The sequence below is a fragment of the Sorex fumeus genome, unplaced genomic scaffold (assembly GCF_029834395.1).
Source record: "Sorex fumeus unplaced genomic scaffold, SorFum_2.1 ptg000169l, whole genome shotgun sequence".
Lineage (NCBI taxonomy): Eukaryota > Metazoa > Chordata > Mammalia > Eulipotyphla > Soricidae > Sorex > Sorex fumeus.
Genome location: NW_026606226.1, coordinates 634957 through 660692, shown reverse-complemented (window position 1 = coordinate 660692; position 25736 = coordinate 634957). Strand labels below are relative to the sequence as shown.

The 25736-nt window shown below is 59.7% G+C and overlaps 3 protein-coding genes across 7 annotated transcripts; 1 reads left to right on the top strand and 2 right to left on the bottom strand.

Annotated features, from left to right (window-relative positions):
* Positions 1 to 202: 202 nt before the first annotated feature.
* On the top strand, positions 203 to 3634 carry TRAPPC4 (trafficking protein particle complex subunit 4). The gene is made up of 5 exons (XM_056107623.1): positions 203 to 421; positions 532 to 706; positions 2226 to 2329; positions 2788 to 2914; positions 3298 to 3634. Exons 1-5 carry the CDS (start codon positions 247 to 249, stop codon positions 3374 to 3376), a joined length of 660 nt encoding a protein of 219 aa, XP_055963598.1. The 5' UTR covers positions 203 to 246; the 3' UTR covers positions 3377 to 3634.
* Positions 3635 to 4746: 1112 nt separating this feature from the next.
* On the bottom strand, positions 4747 to 11807 carry SLC37A4 (solute carrier family 37 member 4). 2 transcript variants are annotated; one of them, XM_056107556.1, is made up of 10 exons: positions 11750 to 11807; positions 10425 to 10734; positions 9318 to 9550; positions 8757 to 9000; positions 7722 to 7880; positions 7429 to 7514; positions 6193 to 6306; positions 5989 to 6054; positions 5441 to 5579; positions 4747 to 5352 (listed from the first exon to the last, which is right to left on the bottom strand). In XM_056107556.1, exons 2-10 carry the CDS (start codon positions 10570 to 10572, stop codon positions 5186 to 5188), a joined length of 1356 nt encoding a protein of 451 aa, XP_055963531.1. In that variant the 5' UTR covers positions 10573 to 10734; positions 11750 to 11807; the 3' UTR covers positions 4747 to 5185. The 2 variants fall into 2 exon arrangements, with proteins under 2 accessions (XP_055963531.1, XP_055963532.1); XM_056107557.1 differs by lacking the exon at positions 5989 to 6054.
* Positions 11808 to 12558: 751 nt separating this feature from the next.
* Positions 12559 to 25069, bottom strand: HYOU1 (hypoxia up-regulated 1). 4 transcript variants are annotated; one of them, XM_056107567.1, is made up of 26 exons: positions 24893 to 25069; positions 24087 to 24184; positions 23825 to 23918; positions 23643 to 23721; positions 23398 to 23552; positions 23209 to 23285; positions 22780 to 22961; positions 22494 to 22609; positions 20953 to 21145; positions 20724 to 20858; positions 20545 to 20627; positions 20332 to 20464; positions 20063 to 20250; positions 19839 to 19977; positions 17867 to 17927; positions 17669 to 17748; positions 17308 to 17493; positions 17033 to 17202; positions 16863 to 16950; positions 16648 to 16770; positions 16178 to 16311; positions 15987 to 16071; positions 15137 to 15371; positions 14999 to 15046; positions 13903 to 13956; positions 12559 to 13801 (listed from the first exon to the last, which is right to left on the bottom strand). In XM_056107567.1, the coding sequence occupies exons 2-26, from the start codon at positions 24175 to 24177 to the stop codon at positions 13737 to 13739; spliced, it is 2994 nt and encodes a 997-aa protein (XP_055963542.1). In that variant the 5' UTR covers positions 24178 to 24184; positions 24893 to 25069; the 3' UTR covers positions 12559 to 13736. The 4 variants fall into 4 exon arrangements, with proteins under 4 accessions (XP_055963542.1, XP_055963541.1, XP_055963543.1 ...); XM_056107566.1 differs by having other exon boundaries at positions 13903 to 13959; positions 24893 to 25068; XM_056107568.1 differs by having other exon boundaries at positions 12559 to 13798; positions 13903 to 13959; positions 24893 to 25068.
* Positions 25070 to 25736: the final 667 nt, after the last annotated feature.

Genomic DNA, 25736 nt, shown 5'->3' with positions numbered 1-25736 from the left:
CTCACACGTAGCCCTTCCCGACCCTGAGAAAACGAAAAGACGACGGGAAAATGTATCAAGTCCTCCCAAGTGACTTCTCTGCCCGCGCGTGCGGCTGCCTCCCAGTGCGCACGCGCGCCGGCAGAGGGCGGGGCGGCTCCCGAACAGCGCTTCCGGGCGGGGCGATTCCCCGACAGCGCTTCCGGGGCGGGGAGGGGCGGGGCGGCCGGGGGCGAGCCCAGTGGTCCTGGCAGCCCGGCGGCGGCGATGGCGATTTTTAGTGTGTATGTGGTGAACAAAGCGGGCGGCCTCATTTACCAGTTGGACAGCTACGCGCCGCGGGCCGAGGCGGAGAAAACCTTCAGTTACCCCCTCGACCTGCTCCTCAAGTTACACGATGAACGTGTGCTGGTGGCCTTCGGCCAGCGCGACGGCATCCGGGGTGGGCTGGGCGCGGGGCCGGGGGGCGGGCCCGGGCGGCGGAAGTGGGCCGGGGGCGCCGGGGGCTCTGCTCACCCCTCGCCCCCCTCGCCCCTCGCCTCCCCGCTGCAGTGGGCCACGCCGTGCTGGCCATCAATGGTTCCGACGTGAACGGCAAGTACACGGCCGACGGGAAGGAGGTTCTGGAGTACCTGGCGAACCCCAGCAATTACCCGGTGTCCATCCGATTCGGCCGACCCCGCCTCACCTCCAATGAGAAGCTCATGTTGGCCTCCATGTTCCACTCGTGAGTTCCCCCAACCCGCCCGCTTGCACTGGGCTCCTAGGCTACAGGGGGTCAGTGCGCTGTTCGGGTCGTGCCCCGAGAGGCCGGGCTTGCCGGTGTCACCCATGTCAGTGGCACGGTCTGTGTTAAGAAAAATTGGGGACCGGAGTGCAAGTGTTCAGGCCCTTGCCTTGCACGCGGCCGTCGCCCCCCGCACGGTCCCCAGCAGTGTCTGATCACAGAGCGCCACGGGTCGTGCCCCCACTGTCCCGCAGTGTGTGTGTGTTTTTCTTTGGCTTTTTTTGGTCACACAAGGCGATGCTCAGGGGTTACTCCTGGTTCTGCAGTCAGGAATTACTCCTGGTGGTGTTCGGGGGACCCTATGGGATGCCCCGGGATCGAACCCAGGTGGGCCGTTTGCAAGGCAAACACCCTACCCGCAGGGTCAGTATGGGTGAACCTTCTGGGTTTTGTTTGATTTGATTTTTTTCGGCCACACCTGGCTAGGCTCAAGGGTTATTCCTGGCTTTATACTCGGGAATTATCTCATTCTCACATTGGACAAACTGGCAGGCTACCAAATGTAACCTGCCCACACGGCAGAGTCTGGCAAACTCCCCGTGGCGTACCCAATATGCCAAATACCAGTAACAATGAAGGGTCTCATTCTCCTAACTCTGAAAGAGCCTTGAATATGGCACTTTTTTTTTCTTTTTGGGTCACACCTGGCAATGCACAGGGGTTACTCCTGGCTCTGCACTCAGGAGTTACTCCTGGCGGTGCTCAGGGGATTATATGGGATCCTGGGAATCGAACCCGGGTTGGCCGCGTGCAAGGCAAATGCCCTACCCGCTGTGCTATCTCTTCAACCCGAATATGGCACTTTGTAAAATAATTCTCAGGGTTAGGACAAAGGAGACGTTACTGGGGCCTGCTCGAGGCAATCAACGAACAACAGGATGGTCGTGATTGTGATACTCGGGGATTATTCCTGGAGGTGCTGGGGGTGGTTGGGCATTTAGGATGCAGGAGATCAAACCCGGATCAGTGGCGTGCAAGGCAAGCGCCCTGCCCTCTGTACTGTTGCTCAGTCCCCACGTTCTCAGTTTCAACATTGACTGTTTTGTGATGCTTTGAGGAACTTGGGATTCATGTGAACTGTTTAGCAGAACTCAACCTCCTTTAAGAGAAGCGTTGGCCCTTTAATAGACCTGGGAGGACCAGGGATATGGCTCCGTGCCAGAGCACTTGCCTTGCATGTGAGAGGCCCAGTGTTCAGTTCTCAGAACTTCATGGTTCTCTGAGCACTGCTGGGAGTCACCCTGAGCTCTTGAGCAATTGAGAGTGAGCCCAAAACAGAAACTCAGAATGTTTCTTTTTTCTTTTATCGTGCCTCCTCCCACCCACACATACACTCAGTAGCATCATCTTAAAGTGCTTGCCTTGAATGTGGTTGACCGTGTTTAGATCCCCTGGACCAGATATGGGCCCCAAGGACGGAGCCAGATGTAACCTCTGATCACACATCCTTTGCAAATAGGCTCTTCGCGATCGGCTCCCAGCTGTCCCCGGAACAGGGCAGCTCGGGCATTGAGATGCTGGAGACTGATGCATTCAAATTGCACTGCTTCCAGACTCTGACTGGTAAGCCCTGGGGAGGCACTGGGTGGGGGTGGCACGGGAGAACTGCATGGACACTTTGATTGGTCTTGTGACTCCAAACAGCCAAAATTTAATTTGACGCTAGTTTTGTCCCTGCCTCCTGGCATGCCCCCTTGGTGTCTTGTGTGCAGATAAAACTCATCTAAGTGGTATTTCCTGGAGCAGTACATTTTGGAAGGTTCTGTTCCAAAATGAATTTGAAACTTAGAGTAATTGGAAATGGCTTTTGGAGCCTAAGTGCCAGCACTGCACCCCCTTAATGCAGGACACCGAGAGCTACAGTGTCCCCTATTGGGCACTTCCTGCTGAAGGACCCCTAAATCGCTTTTTTCAAGCCAAGTCTTCCTTTTTCTGCATTATGTAGCGAGAAGAATAAAGTATCAACCAGCTCAGGTGACTTCTTTGAGAATACAGGCTAATGTTTGGTGACTATTCTGCAGGGATCAAGTTTGTGGTTCTAGCAGATCCTCGGCAAGCTGGAATAGATTCCCTGCTCCGAAAGATCTATGAGATTTACTCAGACTTTGCACTCAAGAATCCATTCTATTCCCTGGAAATGCCTATCAGGTAGGTTGGCCCATGGCCCATGGCCCATAACCAAGCCTCCTTGACTCCTCTCCACTGCTTCAGAATCATTTGGAAATGTGATAGTTTTATAGTTAAAAACAAAAGTGACTCAATTTTTCTGGGGTTGGGGGGAAGGTGAGCTGCGTCCAGTGGTACTCAGGACCATATGTGGTGCATGGAGTAACTGGGGTCACTGCATACAAGCCTGTCCATACACTGTTACCCCTGTACTATCTCGTTCTTTTTGGGGCGGGAGGGGGGATTTGCCTTGAAGTTCATACCCTTCAGAGCAGTTTTCACTGGCTCTGCCTCTGCACCCACAGTAGGAGAGAGCCTTGGCCCTCAATCTGTGTTCTGAACGATTCCTCCTGGGCTTGATCTAGGTGTGAGCTATTTGACCAGAACCTGAAGTTAGCCCTGGAGGTGGCAGAGAAGGCTGGAACTTTTGGACCTGGCTCATAGCTGAACCAGCAGCAAGCCCTGTACACGTGTCCAGCAGAGTCCTTCTGTGGTAGTCCTGCTCTGCCACTGAGGGAGACTCCAGCCACTGTGTTAGTGCGCCCAAAACTGGGAAGATGCTGAGCTGATGCCGTGCTGAGTCCCCACGCCTTAACCCTCATCCCCCCCACCGATGTCTGTCCTGGGCCTGCTTTCTCTCTGTACAGCTTTATTTATGACGAGGCGGGCCCTCGTGCGCTGTGTGTAATAAACATCCCTTTGATCTCAGTGTTGCTGTCCTAACCTGTGGCGTGGGAAGGAAAGGCTTGGGAGGGGAGGCAAGAGCCAAAAGGGAGGGGCTGGAGTGGTAGCACAGCGGGTAGGGCGTTTGCCTTGCACGCGGCCGACCCAGGTTTGATTCCCAGCATCCCATATGGTCCCCTGAGCACCGCCAGGAGTAATTCCTGAGTGCAGAGCCAGGAGTGGCCCCTGTGCATCATCGGGTGTGACCCCACAAGCAAAAAAAAAAAAGCCAAAAGGGAATTCTGGGAAGGTGAGATCCTACGTTTTTAGTAAAAACTAAATACTTTAGCACGATGCCTTGAATCCAGCTCTAGAATCTGGCTGGTGGCAACCACAGCCAGACATGCCTGCTTACCCACCTCCGTTCTCCCTGCCCACGGGGAACGTTCTATTGCAAACAAGGGACTTGGCAAGACACTCAGCCCCAGATGTCCAGGCTCATCACCGACTGCCTCAGTCTGAAACCAGGCTTTCTGCTGGCACCAACAGTGAGCTGGGAGTGCTGCCTTCTCCCTCCGGTCAGCCTCTGGCCTGTTAGGGATGTATGCAGGACAGGTGCTGTGTGCATGGGTGAAGAGGCTGAGTCCGGATGTAGACGATGTCGAGAAGGCGGGGAGTCTGCACAGGGAGGGGCTGATGTAGGGCTAGAGGCGAGCTGTACTCGCAGGAGCCCGGTGGATCTCTGGCAGCACACACACGAAGGGCAGAGCCGGGAGAAGCCCCCAAGCACCAAATGAGGCCCAAAACCAAAATGAGAAAGTTCTTTCTACCTGTCATCTTTCTTGGCCTGGAGGCCAAGCCTGTCTTTTAAGGAAGACTCAACAGGTACTGAAGAGACTTTCTGAAGCTGTCTGGCCTCCAGTACCACTGTTGAAAGAAGGACTTTGGGGCTGGAGCGATAGCACAGCGGGTACGGCGTTTGCCTTGCACGTGGCTGACCCGGGTTCAATTCCCAGCATCCCATAGGGTCCCCTTGAGCATCACCAGGAATGATTCCTGAGTGCAGAGCCAGGAATGATCCCTGAGCATTGCCAGGTGTGACGCAAAAAAAAAAAAAGAAAGAAAGAAAGGACTTCCTGGCAGTATTTAGTATCAAATCTAGTTTTAATCTATAACAAGTCACCCTACCCTGGCACCTTTACCCCCTTGCTGGACACAGGGCACTGCTGAGTGACCTCAGGCCCTGGAGTGGGGGCATGGGGGCCACTGGCTTTAGCTGGGGCCCCTACTGAGAGGCCTTAGGGCCAAACGGGGGGCCCCCAGAACCTGCCACAGCAGGACCTTAACCCTGGCCAGGAAGGAGAATAAGGAAGACTCCCTGACCACAAAAACTCCCGCTTCTGAAGGCAGAAAATAGGAACTGATGGAGTCTGAGGACAAAGGCGATCATTAAATAGTGTGTAAGATGGGCAGCCGGGGCCTCATTAGCCACTGGTCACTTCCAGAAAGAGCAAGTGGAAGGTTCCGAGCTGGCCAGGGCAGCCCTGGCACTATGCAGGGGAAATGCATGTCCCGGAAAGTGCCTTTGCTTCACTCGGCTTTCTTGGGGATGCGGCCCATCTTGGTGCGGATGTTCCGAAGGAGGAAGAAGGCCACGGTGCAGGCTGTGCAGGTCACTTCGGCCACCCAGAAGGCCGTGTTCCAGCTGTAGTGCTTGGCGATGGTGCTGAAGGGCAGACCCGCCAGGAAGCCGCCCACTGTCAGGGGAGACAGGCCTGTCACAGGGGAGCCTGCGGCGCTTCAGGCGCCCGTGGGGGAAGGTGGAGACATGGGGGCACCACTCACCATTGGCCATGAGTCCCACGATGGCATGGGAAGTGCCACACAGGTTGGGAGGGGCGCTCTCGTTGGCGATAACACCGAACAAGGCGATGGGACCGTAGGAAGAGAAGCCAAACACAGCTCCCAGGATGAGGATCCAGAGCTGCAAGGGCCGTGCAGGGTGGTGGTTAGCACGGGGGGGGGGGGGGGGGGGAGGGCGGCGGTGAGAGGAGGGCATAACGTGGAGATGCTCCAGGTTGGAGTCACACTTTGCATGCGGGAACCCTGGGTTCCATCCCCAGCATTGCGCCCTCCTCCGAGCACTGCTGGGCATGGCTCCCCCCCCCCCCCAAAAAAAAAAGCAAGGAAAAATGTATGGCCTGCAGGAACAAAGAACTGAACTAAGGAGACCATAAAGACCACTCCCCAAAGTGTGAGGATAGGGAGCCCCCTGGACCAACCCAAGGTGGGTGAAAAAGGAAAAGGCAGGATTCCACCAGCGTCAGAGACAGTGGGCCAGCAGAGGGGACAGGACGAAGGAGAGACAAACCAGGATGGAAACAGAGAAGCACCTCGTGCTCCGTAAAGCCTGAGAGCTCAGCGAGAGGGCGGAGAGCCGGAGTCCAGAGCGCAACATCCTAGAGCACAGGAAGAGAGGAGCACCAGGCCGAGTGGCAGGGTAGCACCGAGCCCGGAAAGGAGGCACCGAGCTCCCGCAGTGCTGGGACAGAGCATGACACAGGGGCCACAGCTGCCGGCCAGGCCTTCTTCCTCACCTTGGGGACATCCCCAGTCACAGTTGTCCGGAAGAGGTACATGGACACGGCCATGCCTCCCATCATGAACAGCAGCAGGCCGTGGCGGGGGTTCCCATAGATGGACGGACCGGCCTGCAGATAAGACAACCCCCCCCACCACCCCAAAAGCAACGTGAGGCCCTGAGGCAGCAGCAAATCCCCACCCTTGGCCTCTGTGGACAGGGCTTTGGCAATCCTCTGACCCCCAGTTCTCGGCCAGGGAAGCTCAGGGCTAGGGTCCCGCACATCTCTTTCTCTACCTGCAGCACGCCAGGGACACATGCTGGCTGGCTGCGCTCAGCCCCTCCCCGCCCCAGTTTCCTGGGGCTTCTGGAAAGTCCACACACCTGAAAGATCCAGGCTGGAATAGTGGAAGGCCCCTGGCCTGAAAGACAGTTGTGCACGTGGGAGAATAGGGATCCAGCACAGCTAGGAGTGACCGCTGCAGATGTGACTTGGCTGCACTTGCATAAGTGGGGCCACGAGGGGCTAGAGTAATAGCACGGTGGGTAGCGTGTTTGCCTTGCATGTGGCCGACCTAGGTTCGATTCCCAGCATCCCATATGGTTCCCACGAGCACTGCCAGGAGTAATTCCTGAGTGCAAAGCCAGGAGTAGCTCCTAGGCATCACTGGGTGTAACCAAAAAAATCAAAAAGGGGAAAAAAAAAAAAGGGCCGTGGGTTGAATCCTTGGCACCACATTAAGAATCACAATAATTGGGCCAGAGTGATATAGTACACAGTGGGTAGGGCGTTTGCCTTGCATGCGGCTGACCCAGGTTCGATCCCTGGCGTTCCATATGGTCCCCTGAACATAGCCAGGAGTAATTCCCAAGTGCAGAGCTAAGAAGGAGTAACCCCTGACCATCGCTGGGTGTGAACCCAAAAAGAAAAAAAAATTCATAATAATCAAGAGCTGGAGTGATGGTACAGCAGGTGGGGCGTTTGCCTTACCGACCAGGTTCAATTCCTGGCACCCTAGATGGTCCCCTGAGTGCAGAGCCCAGGAATAAGCCCTGAGCACCATTGGGTGTGGCCCCCAAACAAACAAAAAAAGAATAATAATCATGATCCTTTTCTCAGAAACCCTGTCTCCACGTTCCTAGCAGAGGGCACCCCTGATCTCTCCCACCTCCCCCAGCTCTCCCAGCCCTGCCCAGGAAGGCTGGGCAGATAGTAATGGACCTTCCTGAGTCCCATCCTGTGCCTGCTCACCTTTGCCATGGCCCGGTCCGACAGGTAGCCTGCGGCAATGCTGCCCACAAGGCCCCCCACTTCCAGGGCGCTCATGTAGGAGCTACCTGCAGTGAGGAGGGTGGAAGGAGGGGAGAGAAGGGGGCGTGGTTATCCACTGCAGTCGCCCAAACAAGGCTAAAACCCAGAAAGGCGCAGGGTCCCGCGGGGGACAGCCAGCCAGAGCTGCCAGGGGCAGGGGTGCTCAGACACGGGAAAGGAGGGGTGCAGAGAAGCTGGTGCTGCTTTCCCGCCCTGCTTCCCATCCGCCTCACCCACGAGGGCCGACTGCCCCTTCTCCTGGATGAGGAAGAACTGGCCCCAGTCGGTACAGCAGGTCTTCACCCCGAAAACTACCAGGTAGCCAGTGGAGAGCACCCACAGGTAGGGGGACAGCAGCAGCTCCTGGAGGGTGCTCTCTTCCTTCGGGGAGCCTGGCGGGGGGGGGGAGGGCAGTCTCAGGTGCAGCTTGGGGGCCCCCACCACTCATTAACCAGCCCCAGGGACAGAGTTCATCTGCCCAAGCCAGGGGTGAGCAGAAAGGTGTCCCCTCACCCTTGGCCCTGCCCTCTTCCCTTCACCACCGCCCTCCAGGAGGGAGGAGAAACTGAGGCCCAGGGAACAGGGCGAATGTCTGGAAGGTGGCAGGAGCAGGCTCTGCCCGTGTCTGGTCCTGGCTGGGCTGGAGTCACTGGCAAACCACACACTCTCCCAGTCCTCAAGAAAAATCTGCCCAATAAGCAGGGGCAATAGGACAACCAGGCGGGCATTTGTCTTGCACGTGGCCAACATGGGTTCAAATCCCAACGCCCCATGGGAGGATCCTCCCAGGATGGGAGATGCATGCTGAAAGTAGACTGCAGACCGAACATGATTGCCACTCAAGGCCTCCCTCTTTTGCAAACCACAGCACCCAGAAGGAGAGAGAAAACAAAAGGGAATGCCCAGCCACAGAGGCGGGGTGGGATGGGGGGAAGAGGGAGTTGGGAGGGATACTGGGATCATTGATGGTGGAGAATAAGCACTGGTGGAGGGATGGGTACTCAATCATTGTATAACTGAAACCCAAGCACAAAAATATGTAAGTCTACAACTGTACCTCATAGTGTTTTACTAATAAAAATTTAAAAAAAACCACAAACCCAAATCCCAACACCCCAGATGTCCCCCCTGAGCCCAGCCAGAAGTGACCCCTGAGTGCAGAGCCAGGAGTGAGCCCTGAGCACAGCCGGTATGCCCTCCTCCCAAAAGAGTAGAAAAACAGCCCAATAACCTTTGAACCCCCTCCAGAGTCGGCCTGGGGGGCTCACCTGGCTTGCCCTTGGAGGGTGTGGGGTCCAGGTTGCGGAGGCCAACGTCAGCAGGCTCGTTGCGAATGAGCAGGAGGCAGAGGAAGGAGACGAGCACGCACAGCGCCCCCGACAGGGCGAGCGTGCTGCGCCAGCTGTAGCTCTGGGCCAGCACCGTGGCCAGGATGGGCCCCAGCCCCCCCGCCAGGTTCATGCTGGTGGACAGGACGGACCACCACGTGCCAAACTGCGACGGCTCAAACCACTGCGGGCACACAGACACGGAGTGGGTGCCCAGCCTGCATCCACGGGGGGTTGGGGAGGGGTGCACAGACCCGGGAGTTCCCCTGACGGGGCAGCGGTGTTCCAGGGAGAAGCAGGTTGGCAGGGCCTCCTCGGCCACCCGATCCCACCCCACTCAAGCTCCTAAAATATACTGAGCAGCAGGTGAAGCCGGGCTGGCATTCACCAGGCGACTGGGCGGTTCTGGGCGGGTGAGGGGTGCCGGTGCTCTCGTGCACGCTGTGATCATCCCCGAGGCCACCCAGAACCATCCACCCACACAGGGAAGGGGCCACTCACCTTCCGCAGGACCTTCCCGCACGGGGGCCAGCCCAGGCCCTGTGCCAGGCCGTTGAGGAACCAGAGGACTGCGAAGATGGACACGGTGGAGCTCCAGGAGAAGGCGATGTTGACCAGACCGACCAGGAGCAGCCCCGAGGAGAAGAGCCAGCGGGCGCTCATCTGGTCGGACAGCACCCCGCTCACGAACTTGCTGATGGCGTAGGCTGCCGACTGGCTGCTGGTGATGAGGCCTGCAGGGGTGGGGCGTGGGGAGAAGGACCCCTGGGGGGTGAGGGTCAGGGCCAAGGTGCAGGAGAAAGGGGGAAAGGTGGCGAGCAGGTGTGCCGAGGTGCCAGCCTGCGGCTTGTTTGTGAGTCAGGCCTCTCCACAGCAGTAGCCTTGGGCTGACCTATGACTTTTCAGCCTCCCAAGGGTGCCAGCTGAGTGCGCCAGCTGCAGCTGCCAAGGGGCCAGCAGGGTGGGGACCAAGCACCTCCTCTCCAGAGGAGTCACATCCACCTCCCTCTGCAGGCCAACCCGGGGCTCTGGCACCTGTTAATCCCCGGCCGAATAGTGAGGGCTGGTGTGGGAGCCGAGGATCGGGGCTTTCCCTGGGAAGCCTTGGGGTGCTATGTGCCAACCTCACCTCACCTCCAACCACCCCTGTGTTCATCCCAGTACTCACACACCCAGCTATGGACACTGCTCAGCCTCCCTTAACACACCCAGAATTTCTCCACAGTGGTCCTCGGGATTCTCACAGGCATCATAAGCCCTCCAAAAAAGCAACCAGGAGCTGGAGCAATAGCACAGCGGGTAGGGCATTTGCCTTGCACGTGGATGACCTGGGTGCCAGCATCCCATATAGTCCCCTGAGCACTGCCCGGGGTAATTCGTGAGTGCAGTCAGGAAGGAGTCATCCTTGTGCATCGCCGAATGTGACCCAAAAAGAAAAAAAAAAAAGCAACCACCCTTCTTCCGACATGCAGAGAACTGTCCTAGCACATTGCTCCACCCCCACCCACGGATCACATGGGCACCCCAGGCCGGGCCCAGCTGAATCCAGACCCTCCCTCTATGTGGCCACCAGCATTCATTTCACCAGAGCCACCCCCCGGGGCTCACCCAGGTCATCCTTGTCCAGAGAGATCTCCTGCACCAGAGAGGTCATGACAAAGGAGAAGGTCTTGCGGTTGAAGTAGTACAGGCTGTAGCCGACGAACATGGCCGCGAAGATGACAGTTCGATAGTAGCCATAGCCCTGGGCCGCCATGGTGCTGCCAGGCCCGCTCGGTCGCCGAGCCTCTGCCCCCAACTCCCTCGCCCGCTGCTCCGCAGGGCCCAGATCTGCTGAGCTAGGCGTTCCTGGTGCCCTCCGCTGCACGGCCTCTCTTTATAGCCACCTTCTGGGCAATCATTAAGCCGGGGGCAGCTCCTAGGGAACCCAGTGTCCCGAGAGATGAGAAAACAGGAGGTTACTGACAGCCACGCTGGGGGGCCTGCAGGGGCTCCCAGAGGAAGGCACCTAGAAGCAGGGGCGGACCCTGTTGCCCCCAGGATCTCCCTGCCTTCCCTCTCCCTTGCCTGCCACATGGCAGCGGTGATTAAAAGCTCAACCTAATTACTTCTTCCTGCAGGCGCCCAGGGGAACGGGGTGGGACCGAAGCAGAGCTGCTCTCTCCAGACAGCTCCTTTCACCCCAACTTCTCATTCATCCCGGGGCCCCGCCTGCAGGAGGTGCTGGTGAGTGTCTGCACGAACTGGCCAACACCGCCAACACCCTCACTTGCAAGTCTTTTATTTTGCAGTTGACCTCAAGCCCCTTTACTCCCAGTGCTTGGCACACCCGCGGGGAGGACGCTTTATTGTAAGAGGGGAACTGTCTCAGATCGCAGGGTTACCCTGAAAGCCCCACTAGGGCGGGGGGTGGGGTCACTGGGGCCGCCTCCGGTCCCCTTTACTCTGTGACGTCAATGAGGGCTCCAGGCAGGCGCGCTGGGGGCTTGCAGGGCGGGGTGCAGGCGGCAGTGCCCGGGCGCCCCGCCTGTCGGCCCCACGCCCGCGGCTTTTGCACGCGTTGGGAAAGCACTTGGAGCCGAGGCGCCTCCGCAGCGGCTCAGCCCGGCGAGAAGGGGGAGGGCGAGGCGGCCGCTCTCGGCACCTGCCCAGCCCGGTGTCCTCGGGCTACCCAGAGCTCGGGACTCGGACAGGCACCCCGCGAGGCCGGGAGCAGGAGCCGCGGGTGCGGAGTCACCCTAGGGAAGCGTGTGCTGCTCAGTGCGACCCCCAGACCCGAGAATGGGGACGCCCCGGCCCCGCAAGAAGCAGTCGCAGGCACAGCTCCGGGGTGCATCGGAAGCTGAGCTCGCCAAGCCGGGAGCCTCCAGACCCGAGCGTGGCCCTGCCGGACCGGCTCTCACGCAGCTGCCCTCCCCGCACACGGTTCCTACCTGCACCCAGGCGGGCGCCGGAATCGCCGGCACCGCGTCGGCGCATGCGCGGGTCCGGGGCGGGGCCTGCGAGAGCCCCACCCCCGGGAGAGCTAGGCCCGGCCCAGGGCTGGACTCAGCTGCCCACCCGGGCGCGCAGGGCTGGGGCGGGGGAGGGGGGGGAGCAGCGCCCCTTAGGGCTAGGCTCGCCTCAAACTGTTCAGAGGACTTCCCTGCGAGAGAGGCAGGCTATTCTCATTAGACACAATCAGCAGTGTTGGAGACAGAATTAAAACTAAGTAGCCCGAGTACTTAGGGACCAGGGGCCCAAGTGCCAGCTGTGACCCTCCACCTCCCGGGGGCAAAGGAAAACGCTGGAACGTGGCACTGGGCTACACCCGAAATTCTAACTCCGGATTCTCGATGTACTTAGTGTGCTCTTGAGTCTTAACCGCAGTGAAACCTTGTTTCCTTTTTAATTTGGGGCCACCCCCAGCAGTGCTCAGGGGTCACTGCTGGAAGTTCTATGGTACTGGGGGTGGAACTGGGGTCAGCCACAGGCAAGGTAAGTACCTTAGCCCCGTACTCTCTCTAGACCCCAGGAAATAGTTCACTTTTTGAGCCACACCCGCCCGTGCTCAGGGATAACTCCAGGCTCTGGACTCAGAGATCAGCCCGGTGGTGCTTGGGGGGCAGGGGTGGGGTGGGGGGAACGACCATAAGCTGTGACGGGGATAGAACCGAGCTGGCATTCTGCAAGTCAAGCACTTTCTAGCAGTGCTATCTCTCCGGCCTGGAAATAAAATTTTGAAACATCACGGCAAAGAAGCTGTAGAAAAGAATATTTTTTATTGAAAGTTTCTCAATTAACAATGGAGCAAAGTACAATCTGACTCCAACCTGTCCAACCAGCCTCAACTGCCAGTGAAAGAACCAAACACAGGTGGGGGACCTTAGGTCTCATTTCTGCCAATGTGGCAAAAGAAAAAAAAAAAGGGCAAAAGGACAAAGGACAGACGTCAGTGGGCTCCCCCCTGCCCAGGGCGCTGGAGGGGGCAGGCCTGGCTCTGGTCTGGGTGGAATACCGCTGGGCAGGTTCCCAAGGGGGGGGCACGAGGGGAAAGCCCCCACTAACAGAGCAATGCCTAAAAAGTTAGGGTGCCCACGCCCCCTTTTCCCTCTCCTGGCCTTCACCTTCACCCCAGGGCGCTGGGTTGGGGCTCACAGTAGAAAGCACATTTTGGTTGGCCCAGAGGGCCTGGGCGGGGGAGGGTTCTGTCGGTGAGCGCCGGAAGAGAGAAGGGGGCAGCTTGCCAAGTTGGGGTGCCCTGCTCCTGGGACGGGCAGGAAGCTGGCTTCTATGCCCGCCCCTCCCAGACCTTTCCCCAGCATGTGGGGCCAGCAGCAGGTGGCCAGGGTTCCATGGTCTCCTGACGGGGACTGGGCCAGTGGACATGGCGTGGAAACCAATCCACATGTTCTGTGGCCGGTCCACACGAAAGGGCTTTGGGCAAAGGCTGAGAAGGGCCTGACTTCCAAGAGGAAGGTGGGGTGGGGGTTTGGCGGGTAGAGAGCACAGGGAGGCAGTGAGCCCCCAGGCCGGGCGCCCAGCCCTCACGATGCCGGCCCCTTGGGGTGGACGCCGCAGGAGAGAAGCAGCAACAACAGCCAGAGAAGATGGGAGATGGACACCCCCGCGTCTCCCTCCCCCTGCCGGCCGCGGCCAGCCCTTCCCACAGGCAGTTAAGACATAATAGTGATTTTCCCAGGTGAGGGCCTGGATGGGTAGGGAGGGAAGTGGGGCGGGTTGAAAGTTGAACGATTTCATTTTGAACCACAGAATGCTCCAGAAGGAATGATGAGCTCTCTTCCCTTTCCCCCCTCCACTGCGATGACAGGGGAGAGGAGAGGAACGTCAGCCGCGGAGGGCAGCACCCCCAAACCCTCCGTGGCTAATAAATAGAGGTGGTAGAAGGGGGAGGGGGGAGGGGGCAATGGGAGGCAGGCGTTATAGTTCATCATTCTTCGAAGTTTGTTTCTGCCCTGCCGGTTGCTCCTTCTGCTCCGAGTCTGCTGGGAGTAGGGGACGGTAAAGGGATGGCAGAGGTGACACGGGGGAAAGCATGGGGGTGGGTCCTCCCAGGTCCTCCCTGCAGGCTTCCCGGTGCACTCACCTGATGTTCCTGGACCCCCTAACTCCAGAGGTTCTGCGTCTGCTGCTTTGGATCCTGCTTTGGGGGGGAAGGAAAGGTTGGCTCAGATGGAAGGAAGGTCAGTGAGCCAGCATGCAGACACACACACACACACACACACACACACACACACAGCTTTCTCAGACTCAGAGACACACACACACACACAGAGGTTTCTCAGACTCGGGGGCTGTCAGAAAACGGTCAGGGACACACACATACAGCTTTCTCAGACTCAGGGATAGATGAACGGACACACACACGCACACACACACACACACTTCTCAGACTCAGGGGCTGTCCAGACACACACACACACACACACATTCTCAGACTCAGGACACACACATGCACACGTGCGTGCGCATGCACACACACACACACAGAGGTTTCTCAGACTCAGGGGCTGTCCGAAAACAGTTAGGGACACACACACACACACACACACACACACACTTCTCAGACTCAGGACACACACACACACACACCCCTCAGACTCCGGAAACGGGCTACAGATGCCCAGTGCTGCCCAGATGCCCAACTGCTTTCCCCGACTCAACACACACACACACACACACACACACACACACACACACACACACCCTCAGACTCAGGGGCTGTCCGGAAACGGGTTATGGATGGCTATGGATGCCCAGTGCTGCCCAGATGCCCAACTGCTTTCCCCGACTCAACACACACACACACACACACACACACACACACACACACACACACACTCAGACTCAGGGGCTGTCCGGAAACGGGTTATGGATGGCTATGGATGCCCAGTGGCTGTCCAGACACACACACACACACACACACACACACACACACCCCTCAGACTCAGGGGCTGTCCGGAAACGGGTTATGGATGGCTATGGATGCCCAGTGCTGCCCAGATGCCCAACTGCTTTCCCCGACTCAACACACACACACACACACACACACACACATACACACACACACACACACACACACACACACCCCACAACCCCCCCCCCCAGACTCAGGGGCTGTCCGGAAACGGGCTATGGATGCCCAGTGCTGCCCAGATGCCCAACTGCTCTCCCCGACTCACCAGCCTCCTTCTCGGGTTCTGGAATGGGCTTCGCGTCCTCATCCTGGCCTGGAGGGAGAGCCGGGGGACATTGTTAGTCCTGGGAGGAAGCAGCAGCCCATGTCGTGCCCGGAGCACCAGGCGTGGCGCCCGTCTCACCTGCCGGGGGGATGACCTTCTCGGCCTGCTCACTTGCGTTGTGGGGAGCCTCGGCACGGGTGCCGTTCTTGTCCTTGGGCCGGGGCCGGGGCTTGCTGAACTTGGCTTTGTTGAGCAGGTACTGCACCTCCCGGTCCAGGGCCATCATCTTGGCCTCGATGTCCTTGGAGAGCAGCACAGGCTTCTCGGTGGCGGGAAGCTTGTCCTGCTCGGCCACCGTTGTGTTCTTCCAGGTCTGTGGCGGGAGGTCAACACGGCTCAGCACTGGCCACGGGGACAGCAGTTTCTGGGTCCCAGGCCATTGGCCACTCCCCTGCCAGCCACAGCCCCCCAGGGCCATTTCCTCAGTACAGCCTTTGAGGGTCTCCACGAGGTCACCCCAAATCCCTTTTTCGCTAGTTTTGGTGGTGGGAGGTCCCTGCTAGTGCTCAGGGATCACGCTCAGGCGCCCTACCCACTGTACTCTCTCTCGGCCCAAACCACACCTGTCTGCCTATACTCTGACTGATGCTCTTAATCATCTCATTCTTGCCATCTCACTTCTGAGTTCTGGTTCAAAAAATAGTCCCCACAGGGTCAGAGCACAAAGGGTCAAGGCGAAGCCCGGCTGCCCAGGGCTCTGGCCTGCCTCGCTCCCTGCAACCACACGGCCTCCTAAGCACCCTCAGGTGTAGCCCTGGTGCCACCTCCCCTCCACCCCCTGCGAAAACGTTTAACAAATTCCCACCCACACCAGCCATTTCACTGTCAAATCACTGTCACCTCCACAACCCCCTTTCACGGCCAGCTCAGGGGGGGCCAGGTCCTCAAGCAGAACAGACCCCTCCACAGGCCGGGCGGCTGCTCTCACCCAGGTCTCGTTGATGACCTTCTCGAGTGTCGTCATCTCCACCTCCGTGAAGAGCTGGTCCATCTCAGGGATGAGCCGGGCGCCCCTGGGAGCAGAGGGGACAGTCAGCCCAGGAGGAGGAGGCCGAGTCGGGGGCCGTGGGGGGGTGGGGGTGAGGAAGCTGAGAGGAAACAGGGGCCTGGGCTGCTCACTTGAGGAACATGCTGGAATGATTGAGAAGATTATCGAGGGCAGAGAGGCGCTCGGGCCACTTCCTGCGTTCCTCCACCCGAAAGAAGAGGCCCTGACACAGCTTCCTCAGCTCGGCCAGCTTCTCCTTCAGCATCTGACAGGCAGGAGAAGGCGGGGCAGGGATGACAGGACAGCCAGTACCACCACCCCCATGTATATATATTTTTTAATTTAGTTTTTGGGTCACACCCAGTGATGTTCAGAGGTAACTCCTGGTTCTGCACTTCAGGAATCACTCTGGGTGGTGCTTGGAGGGACCATATGGGATGCCAGGGTTCGAACCCAGGTCAGGCACGTCCAAGTAACGCCCTGCCCACTAGACTATCCCTCTGACCTCCTGCTCCCCCCTTTATGGCTCTTCTTGCTCTGCCCTGGAAGGGAGGGGAGACCCTCCCGCCCACCCTGCGGGGGTGTGTGGGGGGGCCCTCACTGTGGTGCTGGCCTCGAAGCCTTCGTCCTCCAGCCAGGTGGACGCTGCGCTCAGCTTCCCCGAGATCTCCTCGCGCTGCTGCTCGGTGGACACTTCCTGGTACTCAGGCTGGTACAGCTTGTCCTGGGGAGACGCATGACACAGTGAGGTCTGGGTGGATGGGCTATGCCCTGGCCCGGGGCCCCATGTGGGGAACCCCCCCCCGCCCCGCCCACCTGCGTCTCGAAGATGAAAGCCTCCAGGCTGTTGGCAGCCTTCTCCCGCTCCTGCTTCTCCAGATCTCGGAGCGTCAAGTCCTGGAGTCTGCAGGACAACGGAGCGGCGTCAGCAGCTCTTCCCCCGGGGTGCGGGTGCTCTCCCCCACCTGCCGTCCACACACACTCACCGCTGCGATGAGCGGGCCAGTGCATCCTCAGGCAGGTCGGGCAGGTCGAGAACCAGCAGCTCCACCCCGATCTCCTCCACCATCTTCTGCTTCCGGGCGGGCTTCGGCTTTTTCTCTTCTGGTGCCGGGGGAACAGCCTCAGCCCCTGGCTCCCCCTTCTCACTGGGCTTCTGGGGGACAGAGGGGATGGTTCAGGGAGAAGGCCCCGCCCATGGGGCTGAGACACCGACGGGCATCGTGCCCTCCGCCCCTTGCTCTCTCTGCCCACGGCTCACCTGAGCTTCAGGCTTCTCCTCACTTTCTTTGGGCGCAGCCTCCTCCCTATCGGGGGGAGCGTCTCCCTTGGGCTCAGGGGTCGGGGGTGGGGACGGGTCCCCTGCCGGGGCCTCGGCCTCCTCTCTGACCTCTGCCTGCTCTCCGGGCTCGTCCTTGCTGCCCTCAGCAGGACTCTCGTCTTCCTCCTGCGACACGGACACACCACTGGCCAGTCAGAGCAGAGCCTCTGGGTCAGGAGACCAGTGACAATCCCCCACTGTGAAGGGGAACCCCTTACGGCACTGTGGGGCGCACGGGTGACACCGTGTGGAGACGGGGGGGGGGTGGGACCCCAGCCCGGACTCCCGACTCCTGGCCCACCTGGACAGTGTCGGTGCCGTTGTCTTTGGCGTCTGCTGCGGTCCCCCCTCCAAACAGACTGGAGATGGTGTTGCCGAGTTCTGGAGGTGGGGGAAGGGCACAAACACTCAGAGGGAGCCCGGCAGCGAGCTGCCTCCTGAGCTGAGGGCCCACATGCGAACACACTCCACCGAGCATAGGCATGCGCGCCTCACTTACTGGTCAGAGTTGACTCCTCTTCGGGGCTGTCCTCCACCAGGGTCTCAAACACAGACTCCACCTGAAATTGGGGGTTCACACTGGGCACACACAGGCTGCTGCACCTTTGCTCCATGGCAGGTGGGTGTGTTCACCCTCATCCGCCCCCCCTCTGTGCTGGCGCCTCTCTGAGACCAGGTCACCCTGCACCCCCTTTGAGCCCTCAGCCCAGAGCTGAAGCTCTTCCTGTCCCCTGGAGCCCACGCCTCACTCAGCAGGAGTAGCCGGGATTTCCACACTATGTAAACTTTTACTCCCCCAAACTTTTTTAAAGCCATACCGCTCCCCTAGAACTATTCTTGAAAATCCTGCGCCGGAGTGACAGTACAGCGGGGAGGGTGTTTGCCTTGCATATGGCCAACCAGGGCTCGATCCCCGGCTTTCCCTATGGCCCCCCAAGTCCTGTCAGGAGTGATCCCTGCGTGCAGAGCCAAGACTAAGTCCTGAGCATCGCTGGGTGTGACCTAAACACCCCAAAATCAATCAGTAAATAATAAAAGAAGAGTTCCTGGGCCAAAAGGCTGCCAGCTCAAGAGGCTGCATGCAGGAGGCTCAGGTTCAACCCTCAGCACCTCATGGTCCCCTGAGCACTGCCGGGAGCAAGCCTTGAACACACAAAAACTAAAGACGAAAAGACCCTCTGGCAAGGGCCAGGGTGCAAGCGCTGATTCAGGAACCCCACATCTGATTCCATCACTGCACGACGTGCCTCCCTGAGCATCACCTGCAGCAACTCCAAGCACTGTGCCAAGGAACCATCTGAGCAGTGTCAGGCACGACCTCGGGGGCCAAAAGCCGTAAAACGAACAGATGACAAAATTAACAAATGGGGACTTGGGGTGGGAACTCAAAGGGCTGGCCCATGAACTCGGGGCACGGGAGATTGGAGTTTCAATTGGAGCTCTGCTTGGTCTCCCAGGCTCCCCTGTAAGTGACCCAAAAAACATGCCAGGATGTCCTGGGAGGGCACCCTGACTACTACCAGAGTGGACCCTGGAATTCAGAAAAATCAAAATTCAAATGGATGCCTCACCACACTGTATAAGCTCCCTCACACGTGGTAAGTATAAAAACAAAAGAAGAGTAAAATGGGGGAAAAACTTATAGCTTTAACACCAGATTAGCAGGTAGCAGATGAAAGGGAGCCATGAATGGGGAAGGGAGTGATCTGATGTGGTACAAAGGGATAAAGCTTTTGGCCATGATATAACGTGACTCTGATTTACAATGAAGTACACCAGAAAGATCCGATGCTGAAAAGCAATTGATCCTCGCTTCGAAGGAAAACAGGGTGGCAGGAAGACAGCCCAGAGGAGCAGAGCACAGGCTCTGCACGCCAGAGGTTTGGGCTGGATTTGCACCCTAAGCCAGGTATGGTCCCCAGAACCAAAACAACTGACCCAGGTTCAATCCCTGGTACACCATATGGGTTCCCTAAACCCCACTGGGAGTGATCCTTCAGTGCAGAGCCAGTGAGCTAGCAGTAAGCTCTGAGCACCTTGGGTGTGGCCCAAAACCAAAATTATACAACAAAACAATGACCAAGGGCCAGAGATAGCAGAGCGGATAGAGCATTTGCCTTGCTCGCAGCCAATAAAGGTTTGATACCCCAACATCCTATATGGTCACCCAAGTAATTCCTGAGCGCAGAACCAGGAGTAACCCCGAGCACCACCAGGTATGGCCCCCTCAAAAATAAATGACCCGACCAAAATAGGGGTTGTGTTCTTCAGTCTCTCTGCAGCTCCCCCGTGGAATTTACACAGCCCAGAGGGAAGCACTGACAAACTTTGAGAAGGTGAGACCCAGCCCAGACTTCTGGCGTGTTCGCTCTGAGTCAAGGTTCATCCATCCTACACCCTGGTCTTGGTCCTGATCTAACTCACGGGGAACCCCTGGGGACAGGCTGGCGGCTGGGGTCCCCGGCTCTCACCCGGTCCAGGCTGAGCACGCCACTCTCATCCAGGTTGAAGTGGGCCTTGATGCCCTTGGACTCGTAGTTGGGGTGCTTCTTGAAGCTCTCCCCCACCCCTTTCAGGTTGACAGTGGTCAGGTTCTGGGAACCAAACACCCTGGCGGGGCGGAAGGGAGACTGTCACCCAGAAGGCCTCCGGCACCCGCACCCCGAGGCTCCCCGCTGCCTGCCCATCCCCTCACCGGAGCTCCTCAGGCCCCAGGAAGCCCAGGTCGCCGTAGTTGACGTGGAACTGGAAGTCGTGGCTGTAGCGGTTGAAGGTGATGACCTTGCGCTGGGGGTAGGGCCCCATGCGCGAGAAGAGAACCCGCCTATTGTGCTTCAGGCTGCGCACCCCCAAATCCTCCTCCACCTCCCTGGTGAACTCCACCTAGGCGGAAGCAGAGCAGGTAAGGAAGTAGGCAGGTCCTGCGGGGTCGGGGCCGTGGCTGGTCGCCTCTTGGGCACTCACCTGGATGGGGTAGATGACCGCATCTCGGACCACGAAGGGCTTCACCTTGAAGGCCTTGCTGAGCGCGGCTGCCTGGTACACGGCGCCCATGGCGGCCGCCTCGTCGGCGTTGATGTTCTTCCCGAGCTCCTCCCTGGGGAAGCGAGCGCAGCCTTCAGCCCTGAGCCCCAGAGCCAGGGCCCCGTCCCACCCCGGCCCGACCCCCACACTCACTTGCCCACCGCCTTCAGCAGCACCTCCTGGACTTTGGGGACCCGAGTGGCCCCGCCCACCAGGATCACCTGCTCGATCTCATCCTGCAAGGAGAAAAGCCGAGAAGCAGGACGATGCCGTGACCCTGCTCTCCCCAGCGACACCCCCGGCCCTACTGGCTGACCCCACGGCCCGCTCACCAGGTTCATCTCGGCACTCTGCAGGGCCTGCTGGACGGGCCCGGGCACCCGCTCGAACAGGTCGGCACACAGCTCCTCCAACTCTGCGCGGGTCACCTTGGCCTTGAAGTCCACGTCGTCCATCAGGCCCTCGATCTGGGGTGGGACACAAGGCCCATCAGGGCGCTGTACCAGGCAGCGGGAGAGGCCCTCTACCTGCCGGCGGGCCTTGCCCTCCCCAGGGGGGCACCTGTGCCATATGGTCCGCGTTGGCGCTCAGGACTGTCTTGACGCGATTGGCCTCACGCAGCAGCTTGGCCATGGCCCGGGGGTTCTCCCGCACGTCCTTGGCCTTCTGGCCCTTGCGCTGCTCGTTGAAAAGATCAGCCAGGTGTTCGCGCAGCCGCAGTTCCATCTCCAGGCCCCCCAGAGTGCGGTCAAAACTGTTGAGGAACCGGGGGAGGTGTGAGGAAAAGGGGTCCCCTCATGTACACAAGAACACGGCCCTCGCCTCCCGCGACCAACAGAATTTGAGTTTCACACAACAGAATTTTCGTCAGTGTTCCTGATGTGTTGGTCTCCAGGGATACACTGTGGGGACTCCTGCCGGCAGGAGTTTACAACCCAGCAAATATCTGGAGAAGTAATTTCACCACCCCATGTGTCAGCTATAAAGGAGAGGCAGGCAACGCTAAGACCACAAACACGGGTCCTGCAAGGCACCTAGAGGCATCATGAACACTTCTCCAACTGCCCCGAGGAAGTGATGCCTGAACTGGCCCATGAAGGGCTCCAGGGTCAATGCTAAGATTCTGGGTAGAGGGAACAGGATGGTTAAGAGCCAGAGGTGGCGGAGAACATGCTAAGTCCCAAAGGAGGGCAAGAAGGGCTAGAACACGAGGAGCAAGAGGCCAGGGTCAGAGAGAGGTGGGGAAAGCAGGACTCACAGAAACATGACCTCCTCAGCAGGGACAAAGGCTCAGAACCAATGGAGGGGGCAGAGCGATAGTACAGCGGTAGGGCGTTTGCCTTGCATGCGGCCGACCCAGGTTCAATCCCCGGCATCTCATAGGGTCCCCCAAGCACCGCCAGGAGTCCTGAGTGCAGAGCCAGGAGTAACCCCTGAGCATCACTGTGTGTGACCCAAAAAGCAAAAAAAAAAAAAAAGAAAGAAAAAGAACCCATGGAGGATTTCAGGAACTGGCTTACAAGTTATTCTGGCATTCTGGAAAGATTCCTGATGCAATGTGGAGAATACAAGGAAGGCTATGGAACATCATCCTGGAAACTGTGCAGCTAAGAAGTAATGGCAGGGGCCGGCAGGATAGTACTATGGGTAGGGCATTTGCCTTGCATGTAGCCAACCTGGATTTGAGGCCCGGCAGCCCATATGGTCCTCTGCCAGGAATGATCTCTGAGCACGGAACCGAGAGCAAGCCTGAGCACAGCTGGGTGAGGCCCCAAAACCACTACCCTCAGAAAAGGGAAGGAAAAGGGGGAGTTCCAAAATATGATGGGGTCTGGGGTAAGTATACTAGAGAGGGAAAAAAGATAAGAATGGAGTCTCTTCACTCCACAAACACCTTATGGCTTTGTGCATAACCTCCGAGAAGTTCAGGAAGTTTCCTGCCTTTGCATTTTCCCAGCCAGACCTTTCCCACCTCCCCTGGCAGCCTGGGAGGGGTGCCCCCCAGAATGGACACTTCAGGAACATCCCTGCAGGATGCCGTTCTGTGGGAAGAAACCATGACCGCAGCGGGAGGTCATCACCCCCCTCTAGCGCCCACCTACCCCACTCCCCGGATCTGCAGCTGCGGCTGCATGCCAGCCTCCTTCGTCTTCACCGTCTGGTAGGTCACGATGGTGCACACGGTGCTGCCCGAGCCCATGTCATAGAACATGACGTTCTGGAGAACAGCAAGGCCACCGTGATGGAAACGCAGCCCAGGGGCGACCCCCTCCCACACCCACAACCCTTCCCCAGGCTGGGAGGCAGCGGCCCCCATACAGAAGGCGCCAGTGGCCACTTCGGTCTCGAACTCCACCCTGCCATATGCGGGGTCATCTGTCAGCTCACCTGGGCTGTGGAGTTAATGTCCTTCCGGCGGAAGACGCCGTAGCTAAGGGCAGTGGCTGTGTTGTCATTGATGAGCTGCAAAACTTTGAGGCCGGCCATGCGGGCTGCCTGCAGCACAGCCCGCCGCTCGGCCTGGTTGAAGAAGGCTGGCACAGTGATCACGGCGTCCTTGATGGGCTGCTCTGCAGAGGACAAGGCCACAGGGCTCCCACCGCGCTGCTAGCCGGGGCACCCGGGGCTGAGGCCCTGAGCATGTCTGGGGGTGCGTGTTCGGTGCTGGGGGTGTGAAACAGCCTCCGAGGCCTTTCCTACTGGTCAGTTCCCAAGGCTGACAACCAGCAACACCTCCAGACCCAGCTACTCTGTCCCCAAGGGAGGCAGAGAAGACTCGGCCACTGATGACCATCCCCAGCGGGTCGCCCCACTCACCTGCAAAATCTTCGGCTAGGGAGCGCGAGTAATTGAGCACCATGCCCAGGACTTCCTCGGGTGAGAACTGCAGCTGCCTGCAGGAGGGGGTGCGTGGAGCGGTTGAGGGGCCAAGCAGCCCAGAGCAGACGGCGGGTGACGAAAGGGTGGCAGCCAGGTGTCGTCGCCCGCCACCCCCGGGGCACTCACGGGCTGATGTTGAAGCGCACGGTCTGCCGCTGTGGGTCCAAACCCAGCTCGTGCTCGGGGAAGCGGGCTCGGTAAAGGGCCACGTGGGGGTTATTCTCCTGCTTCCCCAGCAGGTGCTGGAAGTAGCGAAGCGTTGCCTTCGGGTTCTTGACGGCCTGAGAAGAGGCGAGAGGGGCAGAGATGGGGCTCCCGGAACCTGCTGCTGCCTCCTGCTCCCCTCCCCGGGGGTCCCCGGCATGACTTACCATGCTCGCCGCGCTGTCACCAAAGAGCCTCTCGTTGTCTTTCAGAGTCACGGTCACTGGGGTTTTCCGCCGGGATTCCCTGAGGAGGAGACATGGAATGCAGGGGTGGGGTCGGGGGGGTCAAGACACCACGCACAGAGCCCCTATAGCCTGTCCCATGCACTCCTGAAGGAGGCGCTCACTTGTTCAAGACAATCTCCATGGGCACTCCAGGTTTGACGATGGCCACCTTCATGGACTCACTGCCCAGGTCCACGGACATCACGGCCAGCGTGTCTGAAGGGGAAAGGCATGGGTCTGTCACCTCCTCTGTCCCTACCTTCAGCGTTCCCTACAGTGCACATGTTCAGAACCTTCCACCCTGATTGTCATGCCCCCCCCCACAGGCCCTTCATTGTGGTGGGAACACTGACTGTCCAGAAGGTTCTTCCACTGGGTACGCACCACTCAGGGCCAGCAGGTTGGCCAAAAGCACCGCCACCAAGCTCCAAACTGGCAGCATCCTTGGCCTCTGTCTTCGGCCAGGAACTGGCATGGTGGCCCTGAGTGAGGAAAAAATCAACACTTGTAACTGGATGCCGGGGCGAAGAGGGCAGAACCTGATCCCAGAAGACAGGGGTGTCCAGGTCATACCTGCAGGGGTCTCACCTGAGCAGGGCAGCCAGCACCCACTGCCCCCTCCCAAGGCACCCGCACAGCGCCCACACAAAGGCCCAGGTGAGCCGGCGCTGTCCTGGGCACCAGACACCCGTTCCCAACCACGCATGACCAGGGAAGTGACAGGACCGGGGTAGTGATGAGGGACGGCCAAGCCCTCTGCGTGGCGCACGCCGCCCGATACTCCGGGGCACTGTCCTGCTGGTGCACACCTGGGGTGCGGCCTCGGGTTTCAGTCCTTCCGACACCCGGTGGCCCCCGCGGCGGGGAAGGCCCGGTCTGGACGGGAACCGGGGGCGGCTCGGGCAGGAGGAGGACCCGCCTCCTCCGCCGCATCCCTCGAGGGTCCCACCTCCAGGCCCCGTGCCCACACAATCGCTGCGCCCGGGCGGGCACGGGGACCCCGCGTTCCCCCCCAGCCTCGGCGACGGCGGCGGCCGCCCTCCCCCCGACCGGGAGCCGGCCCACAGTTTCGGGGTTGCCCGTGGGGCCCAGCGCCCCGGCGTCGATGCGGCCCTGACTCCCGCGACCGGCCCGCCCCCGGGGCGAGCACGCTGCCTCCTTGCGGGCCGGACCCCGGCGCCCCCGCTCACCTCTCGCCCCCGCTCCTGGGGCCTCACGGCAGGCACAGACGCGGCGGCGGACGAGCCCTCGAGGCCGGCAGCGCGCCCCCCGGCCCGCGCCCTTCACAACTCCCCGGGCTTTGCAAACTGTTACGGGAGCCACCAGCAGCCTCTCGGCGGCGTCTCGCGCACCGGCCGCCCCGGACGCGGCGCGCGTTCATTGGCGCCGGCGCCGCCGGGCCCCGCCCCGCCGCGCGCGCCCCGCCCCCGCCGCCCCGCCGCGCGCGCCCATTGGGCCACGTCCTGCGCCCGCCCCGCTCGGGCCCCGGAGACCGCGCAGGGCCTGGGCCAGGAGTGGCCGGCGGGGAAAACCGCCTCGGCCGGCCGGCGATTGGGCCACGTCACGAGGCCCGGCGCCCGGCGCCCGCCCCGGTCCCCTCGCCCGACCGTTCCGGCCTCCGCTCCGGGGGCGTGCACGCAGGTCTCCGGGGCAGCGGCGCCTGGACCGGGCCGGGCCCGGGGAGCCCGGTACTGTTCCCGGCATCCGGAGGGCACCGTCCCTCCCCTCCGGCGCCCGACGAGGCGCGCTCGCTGGCTGCCTGGTACTGAAATGCTGCCTACTCTGGAAAGAACTCGCCAGATTTACCGGATTCCCCTCTGTTGCTGGGGGACCTAAAGCCACCGAGCAGCTAGAGAGAACGCAGGAAGGTCGGAGATGACCCGGCTACTCACGAGGGGCAGGACTCCCATACTCTTAAGTCTTTTTTGTTTGGGGGGGGCACACCTGGCGATGCTCAGGGGCTACTCGCGGCTCTGCACTCAGGAATCACTCCTGCCGGTGCTCAGGGGACCCAGTGGGATACCGGGGTTGAAA